This window comes from Eschrichtius robustus, chromosome 11 (genome assembly GCF_028021215.1).
Source record: "Eschrichtius robustus isolate mEscRob2 chromosome 11, mEscRob2.pri, whole genome shotgun sequence".
NCBI lineage: Eukaryota > Metazoa > Chordata > Mammalia > Artiodactyla > Eschrichtiidae > Eschrichtius > Eschrichtius robustus.
Genome location: NC_090834.1, coordinates 70,544,372 through 70,559,020, shown reverse-complemented (window position 1 = coordinate 70,559,020; position 14,649 = coordinate 70,544,372). Strand labels below are relative to the sequence as shown.

Below are 14,649 nucleotides of genomic sequence, written 5' to 3'. Positions count from 1 at the left end.
CGTGGGCCTTACAGTTGCTCCCCCAGGCGCTGTGAGCCGGCAGGCAGAAGTGCTCCAGGAGGCAGCCCGGGTAGGGGACTCTTGAGGCTGCTGTCTGCTCCCCAACCCTCCCGCCTGACTCACCTGCACGCATCTGCCCCGGTGGTGGCTTCGGAGGCCTGGGGTGCGGGAAGCTGGGATGACTGTGGGACAGCTGCCACCCCCCGTCCCCACCCCACCCCGGGGCAGGTCGACTTGCATTTGGGGAGAGCGAGAAAGCTGCCCAAAGGGAAGGGAGCCTTTGAGGGTGTTCACTTCGGGGCAGGGGCCATGGGGCCACGGTGCCCCTGCCCGGTGCAACAGGATGCAGCTGTAGCTCTCCGGCCACAGCTGTTTTAAATAAGAATAAGAGGCATAAACTCAGCCCCCTCCCCCCCCCCCCCCCCCCCCCGCTCTTCAAGTTACTTCCCACGAACTACGGCATATATTTACATCTACAAAATAGAAGATTTTAAAAAACAACCACCAAGAGCCCCTTTATAGTGCAGATCGGCACCCCATTTGAATTTCATCAACATTTAGTACTTCAAAGAATCTTAAAAGCTTGCTCTAATTACAATGGGCACTGCTTGAAAGACCGGCTGTTAGCATTGCAAATTCCTACAAATACTGGCATTCATTAAAAAAAAATTCAATTAATATCGCCCACACAACCAGGTAACTGCCACTGGTGACTTCACACAGTAGCTGGGGTGAAAGAGCGAAGGTCAGGCCCTAGTACGAAGCAGCCGCACAGGCCAGTTCTCTCCAATGGAGGCAGTTAATGAGTCCTGGGTGCCCAGCTGAGCTGGCCCTTCACCCAGCGCATTCATCAGGCATGCGAACATCGGTCAGAGACCACCTTTTCCAGACCAGAAAACAAGGCCTTTTTTTGGTCTGGAGCTTTTGTGCATGAACAGTCTTACATAGAACAATAACAACAAATCAATCAACTAATTAACAAGTGTAGAGTTGCCAAATAAAATAACAGGCTGCCTGGTTAAATTTGATTTTTATATAAATAACATACTCTTTCGTAGGGGTAGGGACATATCCCTTTGTCCCAAAGATGGCACGGGACAGACACTAAAAAAGTATGCGTTGTTTACCTGAAATTCAAATCGAACTGGGTGGTTTGAATTCTTATTTGCTAAATCTGGCAACTCAGAACAATTCACCTTTACCAAAAAAGAATAACAAAAATTGGGACTTACCCTCAAATTTTCATTGCTGTAAGCAGACATCTTATACTCAAAATATTTTTGAGTGGGAAAAAAATGAAGCTGCTGAATAACACATGGAGCACAATATTTCTTTTAGTAAAAACAAACGGTGTATGTACAATGTTTGTAGATGCATATAGAAAGTCAGGAAGGATACAGGGCTGGTGGCGGTCGGTCTCACTTTTTCCTCTATAGTCTTTGGAACTGCTTGGAAAATTTAATAAGCTTCTCTTGCTTTGGTAATGTAAACAGTACATTAAAATGGGGGTGGGTGGGTAGGGTGTACTTTGCATCTCTACCTTCACAGGGAGAGGGAATTTCACACATCACCAAGGGTATAGGTCCAGTTTTAGACAACTGACCAAGATGCTTGAGGGTTTATGACTATGTCCAGGTAATCCACTTACTGCTTGCAAAACTGGGTCTGGAAATAAGCAGCCACACCCTGATTGTGCCACTTCAATTCTTTCCTTCTCAAGCTTTTCTTGGTGATGGTTACAGAGTGAAGCTAACTGTGCCTCCGTGAACAGGGTGAATGCTGGGAGGTGCAGGTGTACCACACGTCTGCTTTTCCCTGGGCTTCTGCTTAGCAGCAGCTCTTGGGGACACAGTGGCTCTGCATCTCAGCCTGTAACCACGGCACGGAGCAGAGTTAAACAGCCCCATGCAGGAAAGAATGGACCCCTGACCTTGGCTTTGTTAGCAACCACTGAGCCCAATGGCCCAGGAGAGAAAGCATTAGCGGAACAGCTGTCAGATGGATTCTCCCATGAGGATAAGGGAATTCCCAATTTAGATTCTGCCTAGATGTCCTGAAGAGTTCAAGGTTAAAAAAAAAAAAAAAAAGTATCCGTGGCGGGACTGAGGTCGAGGGATTGAGGGATAAGCAGAGTGAGCTTCTGCTACCAGCTTCCAGGCTGTCCTATTCTGCCTTATGTTTTCAGGGGATTCAGAAAGACTCTTTTAAATAGTCACTGCCATGGAGATCGTTTCCACCCTCAACTCTCACCATTCTCCAGGTTCTGTGAGGTCCAGCGGCCCCCAGGACCTTCTGTCAACTCTCAGTAGGACTCCTGGTCTCTGCACAAGCATCCACCTGCCTTGAAAACTCCTTCCCACTCTCCTTCCATTGATTAAGTTCTTTCAAGATTCAGCTCAAATGCCACATCTTTGTGAGGCCTTCCAGAATGTTCTCAGGCAGAAAGAGCTCCTCCTCTACCTCGTGCTTCCACATTTCCACTAGAGCCCCTATCCCACAGTGTGTCTGCCATCCCACACCAGACCCTAAGGTCTGCCTCTTACTCATGTCTGCTTCCCCAGCTTTCTAGGAGCAAAGTAGAAATCAGTGAATTGACTGATTTGTTGAATGACTCACTGGTGATGTGTATATTCATTACTAATGCAAATGATTAAACTATTTCTATAAGAACCTAACAACTCCAGAGAGAGCCTGGAAAGGTTTTTGTGTGAATCTCTTGAGGTCTCCTCCTACCCCCTTTCTGTAAATTCCTTGAGAAATTTATTCAACAAACTGTCAGATGCCTATGATGTCTGCCCACACTATCAGAGCTGGCCAAGTGACAATTATAGGACCCCATGTACAGCAATTCCTCTAGGTGTACTGAGTGAAATAACTCTTCATCAACTGAATTAAAAAAAAAAGTAAATAAAATAAAAAAATAAAAAACTGTTGAAAATCTGCTATATACATTGCACCGCTGGATAAACAAATGTTATAGATAGGATCCTTGCTCCCTGGGGAAGGCTTACAAAGTTTAGGCCACAGGGCTGGGAAACAGGAAGGAAGCAATAATAGACAGCAGTCAATGCAGAAAGCGCTAACAAGCTCCAGATATTTTTCTCATAAAATCAAACCAAAATGGGTTGGATGTGCAAGGTTACTGACTGACCACCATGCACCCTCCAACCCCCATCCTTCTACATGAAATATCAGAACCTGCTATCCAAAGATGATTTTTCAAAAAAACAGACCCTGGTGAAGATAATCATAGGGTCACAGCCTACCGAAGAGAATTTATCATGTATTAGCCCCATAAGTACCTCTGAACATGGTATTTCTTGCTAAGCTTCCTTCCACTACATCATTCCATTACTTCCTATTGTTCACATAATTTCAGACCTTAACACTGTTGTGAGAAGAGACAAGTAGAGAGAAAGGGAAAGATTGTTGAACTGAAAGGCCCTTTCCTTATTGATAACCGTTTAAAACATGTGGGGAGCAAATTATTCCATTTTGCTAATGTCCTTTTCCATGAATTGCAACAGGGACATTTGGTTCCAAATGATAGACTCAAGTCTACAATTCCAGCCTAAACCATGCAGAATCCAATTAGAAACAGGCTGAAACTCCGGAGGGGGTCTATCTGGCCAGTTTACATGTGCACCCAGTTTCTTCTCCCTAAATAAAGCCCAGTTGTTTTATTTCTAGTGCCTGTCATTTTGTCCAACAAATGTCATTTCGTTCCTACCAAGATAAAAACATCTTCTAAAGGCTGCTCTCTTTCCAGATAATTCGCTTTCCATTTCTGTTTTATAATATCTTCTCACATCTGCTCTGGTTAGTAAGACTAGCCTTGCTTTTTCTTCCCCCAGAAAAATAGGTTACGGAAGTAAGTTGAATGACTATGAATAAATTGTTAATTGTTTGCACTGGATGATCATAATCCCAAGAATCTTAAAAAGCAACGCATAAATAGCCATAGGGTAACATGGAGTATATCCTGATTTCTAACATACCCCTAATTTAGTAATGATTTGAGAGAAAAAAGAAATATTATAATTAAGAATTTGTTTCTTAACCGCAGGATACAGATCCATACAATTTCATTTTCATATTATTTTCTTCTTTATTATTCCAAACAAAGTTTGAGAGTAAGCCTTCATCATCCTAATGATTCTTCTGAATAGTTTTTGGCTGTAAGGTTTATAAGTAACATGTTAGTGACACGGCTTTCTTTGAACCAGTGTCCCCAAGTTTGACACTCTTGAGGACTGTTAGGACAGAGAATAGAATTTTGAGGCTCCTCCAAAAATATTAGTTTCATTGCATTTTTTAATTTGGTTAAATCCATCATTTTGTTTATTCCCTTAAGTAAGCTACATGTGGCTGGAAACAAACTTCTTTTGAAAGTGAGCTGCAAGCTATACTTGGGTTTCTGTCTTTCAGGACGCATGACTGAATCACACCTACTTCTTCTAGTTTTGGGGATTCTATGATGAATTCCAAGACAGCTGACATTTTATCTTAAACTAGCTGCACTGTCTGCCATATCACTGGCAACCCACCTGCATGGATCTCAGTACTGAAATGAAGCACAGCTCTGTCCACTTGTGGGTGTACATCTTCCTTTCTTAGAGCCCACAAAGCATCTGACCGTTGTTTTATAAGGAAAATAAGGAGCATGGTTTTCTGTCAGTGCAAAATGTTCACTTAGTACAAATCCTGTCCCACACTCTTCCTCAACTATAATAATTTCAATGCTGCATCAAACTATAATTTTTCTGAGACATTTTAATTAGGGATTCAAATTTAAGCTACTAAGTATAGTAGTATACACTACTAGTGCAAGTAATTCAACCAAGGTGACAAGGAGGTGGTGAGATGCCTTTTACACTGCCCAGGGTCGCAAAGGGCAAGTAATAATAACTACATCATGACTTACCCCTCTGTGTAGGGGTGGGCACGGTGCTTATGATGGCCACTGTAAGAAGCATCCCACTTCTATGACTGTTGACATGGGAAGTATATGTCTTAGAATCGAGGGACCACAGTATGTTTAACCTTATTAATAGTTGTTTCTATAGAGAGTGAGGAAGGATTAAAGACTTTGAGTGGAAAGAAAAAATAACTGCAGATGTAGAGGAAGCCAAAAACCAAAGTGACAACAGAAAGTTGTTTTCTTTTAATTATGCCACACAAGGCTGATGAAGATGCCTTGGTATACTCACTATTAACTGCTTGACAACTTTCGAAAGCAACTTGGTTCTTTACACACAGACACAAACTCACATATACCTACACACACACACACACACACACACACACACACACTAAAATCCTAATCAATGTCTAATAAGAATGGTTAAATTATGATACACCCAGTAAAGAGGATATTATGTAGTCATTAATAATGGTATTAGGGATCTAATGACATCTAGCTACAGGGAAGGGTGCTGGATAAGGAAGAAAAGCAGGATGCCAGATTTAATGCACTCCTTGGTTGAAACTACATAAACATGTATCACATTAAGCCATATTCATGGTGCATTTAGGAATGAATTAAGAATTATAGATTTTGAAAACTGCCTAGAAGGTTATGATGTTGGCTCTGTAAATATGTGAACACGAAGGTGCTATTCCCCGCACAGGCAGCTACCAGGGCTGCACTGATCTCTCTGCTAAAACTCAGGATCCAACTTGAACTTCCTGGTAACAGTAGTCTACTCACCTTGGTGCCCAGGTAAACAGACACCTGAGCGCCCCATACTGACAGGCCTTCACAAAGAAACTACACTGCTTCACTTCAGGTACCTGCACTGGCTTCCACGCATAGACGTCGTGGAAAGCACATGGATTCCGGAGTCCAGCAGATCTAGCATCAATTAGCTGTGTGACTTTGCAGAAATCACTCTGCCTCTCCATGACTCAGTTTCTTTATGTGTAAAGTGGGAATAATCACATGTACCTCACAGGGTTTAAATAATACCAAGTACGTGCTTATGCCTAGTCCAGGGCCTGGCTCAAAGGAGGAACTCATTAACAGCCACGGTCACACACTGCTGAAAAAGAGAGGAGCCCCTTCCCTCCTGCTCCAGCAAATTCATTTTCCTCTCTTTGTAATGAGATGTGGAGTAGAATTAAAATGCACAAGAGTGAATAAAAAGTAGGCAAGAAGGAAGAGAAAGGAAATAAACAGGAGACTGTCATAAGAGGAAGAAGTTAAAGAACAAAAATTAAAAAGGCAAAATGTAGAGAAAGTTGCTTAACAGTAAAAAGAATCCTATTACTCTCTTGGCTCAAAAATTGCTGAAACCGGGCTTCCCTGGTGGCGCAGTGGTTGAGAGTCTGCCTGCCAATGCAGGGGACACGGGTTCGAGCCCCGGTCTGGGAGGATCCCACGTGCCGCGGAGCAACTGGGCCCGTGGGCCACAGCTGCTGAGCCTGCGCGTCTGGAGCCTGTGCTCCGCAACAAGAGAGGCCGCGAGAGCGAGAGGCCCGCGCGCCGCGATGAAGAGTGGCCCCCCGCTCGCCGCAACTGGAGAAAGCCCTCGCGCGGAAATGAAGACCCAACGCAGCCATAACTAAGTAAATAAATAAAATTAAAAAAAAAAAAAAAAAAAATTGCTGAAACCACTGACTGCTCCCTATGACTGATACAAATGAACCCCCCTGATTCCTCTCTCTCCTCATTTTCCACCCACCTGTGTTTCCTATATAAGTGAGGGCCCAGCTGCAAAGCACCTTGATGTACCTGAACACACCTTAACTAGCCTTACATGTCCCTTGTTTTGGTGCTTCCCACCGGTCCCTTACCTGCCATACTCACTGCCATCTCTCCCTATCCTAATACTTGCAGACGTAACGGTCAAAGGAGGAGGTGACCCCTAACATCTCTCCGCTGGGACTGTAAAGTAGTACAACCACCTTAGAAAACAGTTGGGCAGTTTCTTAAGCTAAACACGGAGTTACCGTAAGACCCAGCAACTCCACTCCTGCATAGCTAGCTGCCCAAGAAAAACGAAACCATATGTCCACACACAGACTTGTCCACAAAGACCTCATAGCAGAATTATTTATAAAAGCCTAAAGTGGAAACAATCCACAAGTCTATCAACTAGTGCATGGATAAGTAAAATGCAGTCTATCCATACAGTGGGATAGTATTCAGCGACAGAGAGCAGCGAATTACTGACTCAGGCTACGCAAACATTATAAGCGAGAGAAGCCAGATGCCAACAACCACACACTGAATGATTCCATTTACATGAAATGTCCAGAAAAGGCAAATCTGTACAGGCAGAAAGTGGATTAGTAGCTGCCTGGGCCTGGAAGTGGGAATAGAGACTGACTGCAAATGGGCACTGGGCACCTTTTTGAAATGATAAAAATATTCTAAAATTTAAGAGTGGTGATGACCACAAAACTCTGCAAATTTTTCTAAATATCATTGACTTGTACACAGAAAATGAGTAAAATTTTATGGTATGTAAATGATACCTCAGTAAGGCTCTTAAAAAAAAAAAAAAGGTCTCCCCAGATGCACAGCCATTCACAGGGGCCCTTGGGTGTCCCATACCATTAAGGCTCACAGGGTGGAGGGGCACCCACACCGGCATCTGTGGCTCTGCCATTCACTTGTGTTTTGGGGCCTGAGTCCTGGGGGGCCAGAGTCTTCCACCCTGAAGCCAGTGGAGTGACTGCTACATGACTCACTGCCATCCCATTTACCTCAGTGTCCCCTGGCAAAGAGCTGGGGTCACAGCTTGGGTGTAAGTGCGGGTACCTCAGGTGGACTCAGTATTTCTCCCACAGCGAACTCCTGAGCTGGTCTAGCCTGAATGAGCCCAGAATGGACATGGAGCAATCATTATGAACAAACTAAGAGTCAGCCTGATGGTGACAACCTGGAGACTGCAGGCACTTTGAGAAAGAGGAAAAAGGGAGGAGAAGAAAGGAGACGTGAGGATAGGACCTCTGTTGAAAGGCACTGAATTCACACAAAAATGAAATTCTGTGAAGCAAATTGCTAATATGAAAGAAATTTCAAAAGGAAGATTAAGCCTACTTAAGAAACACCCACTGACATTCAAGGATAGAGAGTCTAAGTGTAATTCATGCTTTCTCAGTCATTAGAGGAAGCCAATGAGATTTCAAGTTGCAGCAAATTGTAAACCTAATTCAAACTGCCTTTCCTCATTTATTCTAACATAGGCAGAACTGAATTTCTTCATAAAGGTTAAGTACTGCTAACAATTATACTGAAGGAGTAACGTCTTCCATCATATTCATAGAAGATCTCAATTTTAATTCTGCAAATCTTAATTTAATAAACTAATATCTAATCTCAGAGTAATTGTTTCTACATTTGCAAATCTCATACTAGCCACCACACTCTAAACATCTGCAAATCTAGACCTCATTATTTGGGGATTCATGACTGAAGGGTCCCATCACTGAAAGCATTTATTAAAATCATCCCCTGTGTAAAATGGAAAATTTTGGAAGCAAAAACAAAAACAACTTTCTAATACTTTGCATTCCACTTTATAGTCAAACAACATGCTGACTATAAGAAATCTTATCATTAAAATCCAATACCGTATAGAGGACTTCCCTGGTGGTCCAGTGGTTAAGAATCCACCTTCCAATGCAGGGGACGTGGGTTCGATCTCTGGTCGGGGAACTAAGATCCCACATGCCACAGGACAACTAAGCCCACGAGGTGCAACTACTGAGCCCACGGGCCACAACGAACACCCAACACAGCCAAAAAAAAAAAAGGAAAACAAAAAAACCAATACTGTTTAATTTGAAAGCACTGAAAATGGCTTATTTTTATCTTATCCTACAATTTCTGATTAATTTTAATTCATTTGGGTGGAACAGTCTCTTTTTATATCCTTCACAATAGTGGCTCTCAAACTTTTGATCTTGGGACCGCTTTTCCACTCTTAAGATTTACTGAGGACCTCAAAGAGCTTTTGTTTCTGTAGGTTATAGCTGGCTGTATTTTCCACATCAGAAATTTAAACTGAGAAAAATTTTAAATATTTATTACCTAATTTAAAAATAATATTAAGCCCATTGGATGGTAACATACATCTTTTTTTAATTAGGCATACCTATATTTTAAAAAACAACAAAAATTAGTGAGAAGGATAGCACTGCTTTACATTTTGCAAATCTACTTAATGTGTGGCTTAATGGAAAATACCTAGACTCTCATACCTGCTTCTAAATTCAATCTGTCATGATTTGTACTTCAACTTTTGGTTGAAGTACATGAAGAAAACCCAGCCTCACATAAATGTGTGGCTGGAAAAGGGAAGAGTATTTTAATAGGTTCTTCAGATAATTGTGGCCATTTTTCTTTGACACTACACCAAAACTTGACAAGTGGTAGTTTTTAAAGGTTAGCTATAGTGTGGAGTCTGAAACCATATCAATGAACTTTTCACACTCTGTTACATTAAAATCCATTGGTTTATCTTACACAGTATAAAAATAAAATATCACATTTGTTAAGATGACCGTGGATCCCAACAGAAAAGTCTTTTAAATATTGGGAAGCTGTCAAGTTCACCAAAGTGGATACAAGTTTTCCAAAATTCTTATTTTTACTTGAAAGCTCAAATTTTATCTTTGGCAACAAAAATTATCAGTTGTTTTCCTTGATGTAGCAGGCAGGCTCACTGCGTTTATTTTCAGTGTATACTCTAGGTTCAAGATATAATAAACCTCGTAAAGGACATTCTTGGTGTGACTGATTTTTTTTTTTTTAATTTAAACTGTGAGGGCTTCCCTGGTGGCACAGGGGTTAAGAATACGCCTGCCAATGCAGGGGACACACAGGTTTGATCCCTGGTCCGGGAAGATCCCACATGCTGCAGAGCAACTAAGCCAGTGCACCACAACTACTGAGCCTGCGCTCTAGAGCCCGCAAGCCACAACTACTGAGCCCGTGTGCTGCAACTACTGAAGCCCACGTGCCTAGAGCCCGTGCTCTGCAACAAGAGAAGCCACTGCAATGAGAAGCCCACACGCAGCAACAAAGATCCAACACAGCCAAAAATAAATAAATAAAAAATAAATAAATTTATATAAAAAAAAGCCCCCCAAAACTGTGCATGCAACCCAGCCCGACTGATCCAAGGCTTCAGCAGTTTTACCCTATTATGGTTGAACCATCAATGCGCACATCAGCAGAGTTCAAAAGGAAAATAATATCTCAGTGTCATAATGAAAATAGTTTTGACCTTGACAGCCCATTGAAAAGATACTGAGGAACCCCCTAGGGGTCTGTAGAACACCCTCTGAAAACTGCTGTGTTATCATATAACTGACCCCCAACCACCATTCAAGTCACTAGGTGGCAGCCACTAATTTAGAAAAAGGAAGTGACTGTTTAGAAAAAGGAAGTGCTTTTTCAGGGTGTCCACATGTATTACTGATCCCGAGTACATTAAATTAAGTAGAAGGCTACTTCCACGATCCAAATTCAGTATGGAAGCATGACAAATGAAACCCAGTTACCATTCAAGGATTAAAAAAAAAAACTAAAAGAATTAAATTTAATATGTAAATTTCCTCCCAAGGAATTTAAAATATTAATTTTTCCTTAGTTCATCTGTTTGTTTCCCCCATTGTTGAGTATTTTGTGCCCCGCGCTTGCTTAGCTTCGCAGATATGGAGAGCGATTGACAGACCCTGTGGGTGGGGTCCAGGGGGCATGAAGCAGCCAGGAAACAGAGCAAAGGCACTTTAGTCAAACGGATCTGATTTCAAGCCCCAGGTCCCCACCCTGGTGCAGCCTGTACTTTGTAATCTCTGGGTCTCTGTTTTCTTAGTTGGATATGAGGCAAATTCCAGTCAACACTGGGAAGACTGGATAAAATGCATGTAAAGCATGAGCACAGCTCCCGGCCCACAGCAGGCATTCAATCAGTGTAGCCACCATTATGAATAAGGTGCCTGGAAGCAGTCGAGTCCAGAGAGGAGTGGGACACACATCCAAATAATTATGACACAGCATGGGAACTGAGTAAGCACACAACGCGATAGGACTAAAAGAAAAATCAACCATTTGTTTAAGTGAGGAAGGTGCTATAATAAAGAAGCCACCACCTCAAAAGAAGGAGGGAAAGGAGGAGAAGTAAAAAGTCTATCCACTCACACACAAAGGCGGGCCGTAGGACAGACAGCAAGGGAAACACCCGGAACCAGCTCTTTTAGGGCCTTTAATGCCACGCTAAGAAGCGCAAACATTTGAAGCCATTTTCTTTTTATTCTTGTCAAGACTGAGGAGTTATAAACGCTCAGTGCCAGGAGGTCCTCTGCTCTTAAGCCCCCAGTACACACACATTATCCTTATGCTTGCTGTGACATCCCTGACCCAACAGCAGTCCCCTGGCCCGGGCCTGACTAGTGGAGAAGGGACAGCAAAGCTCTCCTCAGAGGCCGGGGGAAAGCAGGAAGCCCCAGCAGCTGGGGGAATGTGCCCTTGGTGTTTTAAAGCACAAATGAGGCACGTAATGGGCAGAGCCATTTTGTATTCTCTCTGACACCTATAAAATCTTGGAGCATGTCTTCAGCTCCACCCAAGCCCCTTCTTTGCCTCAGGTCCTACGCTCCAGTGGAATTTATAGGTCGCTTTGCTTAATGGTGTGAGAACAAACAGAAAGAGGGTCTAAGTGCCTCACGTCTGCCATTGTGACCCCAGCCATCTGCAGAGTTTCTTGTCATTGCATGAGAGAGCCCTGAAGCCCAAGCAGCTGCTTGTGTCTCTTTGGCAGGGACAGCAAATGCCACCTGGGTCACCACATGGATGTGCCACAAGGTCAGCATGAGGACGGCCCACGGGTATGAGTCTGTGATCCCTTGGCGATCCTGCAGATCAGTCAGCGGGAATCCACAGCCAGTGTTCTGCCCTCAAGTGTGGGATGCGACCATTCAGACAAAAACCACTGAAATCACAGCAAGGTCTTACTCACCCAGAATTTTACGAGGAAGAAGGCATTTTGAGGGCCCTTTCCAAACAGTTCCTTTAAGCCACCTTTCTTTTCAGGAAATTTGTCATAAATCTGACGAATGTCCACTGATTCGAGCAATGGGTCACTGTAAGAATGGTTGGCATGCCCAATGTGCACGAAGAGGTGTTTGTTGTACTGTAAGAAACCAACAGAAACATTCCCATTACAAACCCTTTGATCAACCTGGGACACATCCATCTTGAGCTGCATAAAGAGTGGTAGTCTCGAAATCCCGGAATTCCGCCTTGAATAGCCTCGGGTCTGTGCCTTCGAAAAGATGAAGATATTAAGAAAAGCCATTATAGCTTAGGGTTAAAACAATCATTGTCTATTATTACAAGGGCATATATTTTCCCAAGTGTCTAAAAAAGTCTTTTTGTAGATACAGTAGGAAACAACAACTTAAGTTACCCAACTACCAAACCTAGAAACAATTCCGTTACCCAGTTTTACCTGACTCAAGTGAAAATGACAGTGACACCCTTTGGAGCCCATTATTTACAGTGTAAGTCCAATAAGCAGTATGGGTGTGGTCAGCCAACGCCATCACCCAGAATGCACTTGTCACTCCAGCTCCCCTAGCAACAGCATGAATGCAGTGCTCTGAACAATGGTACCCACCTACTTCTTCCATCAGGAATAAGAGAGCTGAGTGTCGGTCTCACAAGTCCCCTTAGTAACCAATCTAAAACTTCTGCAAAAGGGCTGGTCAATATGTGACTGTCAGTGCAAAGTTAGAGTCATGGGTCTAGATCATGGAGAGGATTCATGGTGCAGGGCTATACGGGACCAGTAAAAAAAAGACCAGTCACTCATTCACAAAAACTGAAACAAACAAATCAAAACCCTGGTAAGTCATTTAACTAACAAATGGAAATGCTTTCTTCTCCTTGCTTTGGTATAAGATATGGTAACCGGACCACAAAGGAGTGTGGCAAACCAGTGGTTCTCACCCAGGATGCAGCAGAATCACCACGGAGCATTTAAAAATCACCAATGCCTGGGTCCCACTCAGGCTAAACTGGCATTTCTGAGAATGAGGCCAGGCTTCAGTAATGTTTAATGCTTCCTTGATGAATTCCAATATGCAGCCAAGTCGGAGAACCACTGGCCTAAACTCTATACTCCAGCCCCCTCATGCCCACCTCTCCTGCTGAATAGGCAGTAAGACCAGCCTAATGTGACACAAAGACATCTGGGGTACAGGGGTTCCAGGGAGCTCAGAACCCAACAGGGTTCACAAGAGAAACCCATGTCAGTATTCGCCCACCAATCCCTATTCACTTTTCAAGTTTACGCTGGCATTTCTCCAACTAGAGTCCTTCCAAGCACTAGTTCCGTAGGGAATGAGAAGTCCCAAATAAAAGAAGGCTGCTCCAAGCTGCTCGCCAGCAGTACTGTGTACTGGCTGAGGTGGAATCTGCGCTCAGCCTGCTCCAGCACAAAACTCTGTGCCCACTGCCAATCAGCGATGACACTGGGTAAGTCCCCCCAGCCTCCAACATGGGGACAGTGATGGCACCTACCTCCCAACGGTGCTATAGGGTTTATTTTTGTTTTTTTAAATCTTTTTGCTTATTTCTTTATTTTATTAAAAAAATTTTTTTGGCTGCGTTGGGTCTCCGTTGCTGCGTGCGGGCTTTCTCTAGTTGCGGTGAGCGGGGGCTACTCTTCGTTGCAGTGCGCAGGCTTCTCACTGTGGTGGCTTCTCTTGTTGTGGAGCACGGGCTTTAGGCGCAGGCTTCAGTAGTTGTGGCACGCAGGCTCAGTAGTTGTGGCACACGGGCTTAGTTGCTCCGCAGCATGTGGGGATCTTTCCAGACCAGGGATTGAACCCGTGTCCCCTGCATTGGCAGGCGGATTTTTAACCACTGCGCCACCAGGGAAGTCCCAGTGCTATAGGGTTTAAATGATGTACTGCATATTAAGAGCTTACTGGAGCTCCTCCATTCAACAAACAGTAGACACTAAATAAATGTTAGCTACTATTATGTCTCACAAAACCTCTCTCCTTTGAGGTTCATCTGAATATAACACATTAAAAGCACTGCGGAAGAGAAACATTGTGTAACTTTCTATAGCTCAAAGTTTCCCAAACTTGTTTGCTCACAAAACCCTGTAAATATATCCTGAGGAAGTGCTGGTTTTCACCCATGACCTGCTACCCACACGCTGTGGATCTCTGGCCACAACGTGGAAGGGCAGGAGGCCCAATACCCCATCTGGTGCCAGCTGCCCACATACAGGGAGTGTGGCCAGGGCCCAGCACCATCTGGGAGAGGGCTAAGTCCCTCTCCTGCTCAACATCAGAGTGCTATCTTTACCAAGGCTTCCAAAACCCTAAAAGGTATCAGGTAAAATGAAAAAGAGGAACGTCAAGCTCTGACATGGACCCAGCCTCTGTTCCAGCTGTCTGGTGGATTTCAGGATGGCCTGAGACCTGGATGCGGCCACGCGGGAACAGAATATGCTGTGCTGGAAGAAAACTTTTAAAATAAAGTAGAAGCCATTGTCATGTTAGGGAAGTGAGGTTATAGGGAGGGGTGAAGTACCTCTGATCTTTTTAAAATTTTCTCAAATGTCATCACATCATCTTTTCAGTTATAAGCAAACCAAAGCCCACAGAAATGTATGGGGC

General features: G+C 43.6%; 1 protein-coding gene across 10 annotated transcripts in view; it reads right to left on the bottom strand.

The window, feature by feature from the left end:
- The window catches only part of TEAD1 (TEA domain transcription factor 1), a 264,283-nt gene that overhangs the window by 28,142 nt on the left and 221,492 nt on the right, over positions 1–14,649 (bottom strand). For all 10 annotated transcript variants that reach the window (XM_068554725.1, XM_068554722.1, XM_068554723.1 and 7 more), the window contains one exon: positions 11,973–12,146. In XM_068554725.1, the coding sequence (XP_068410826.1) occupies positions 11,973–12,146 (174 nt within the window). The remainder of the gene's footprint in view (positions 1–11,972; positions 12,147–14,649) is intronic.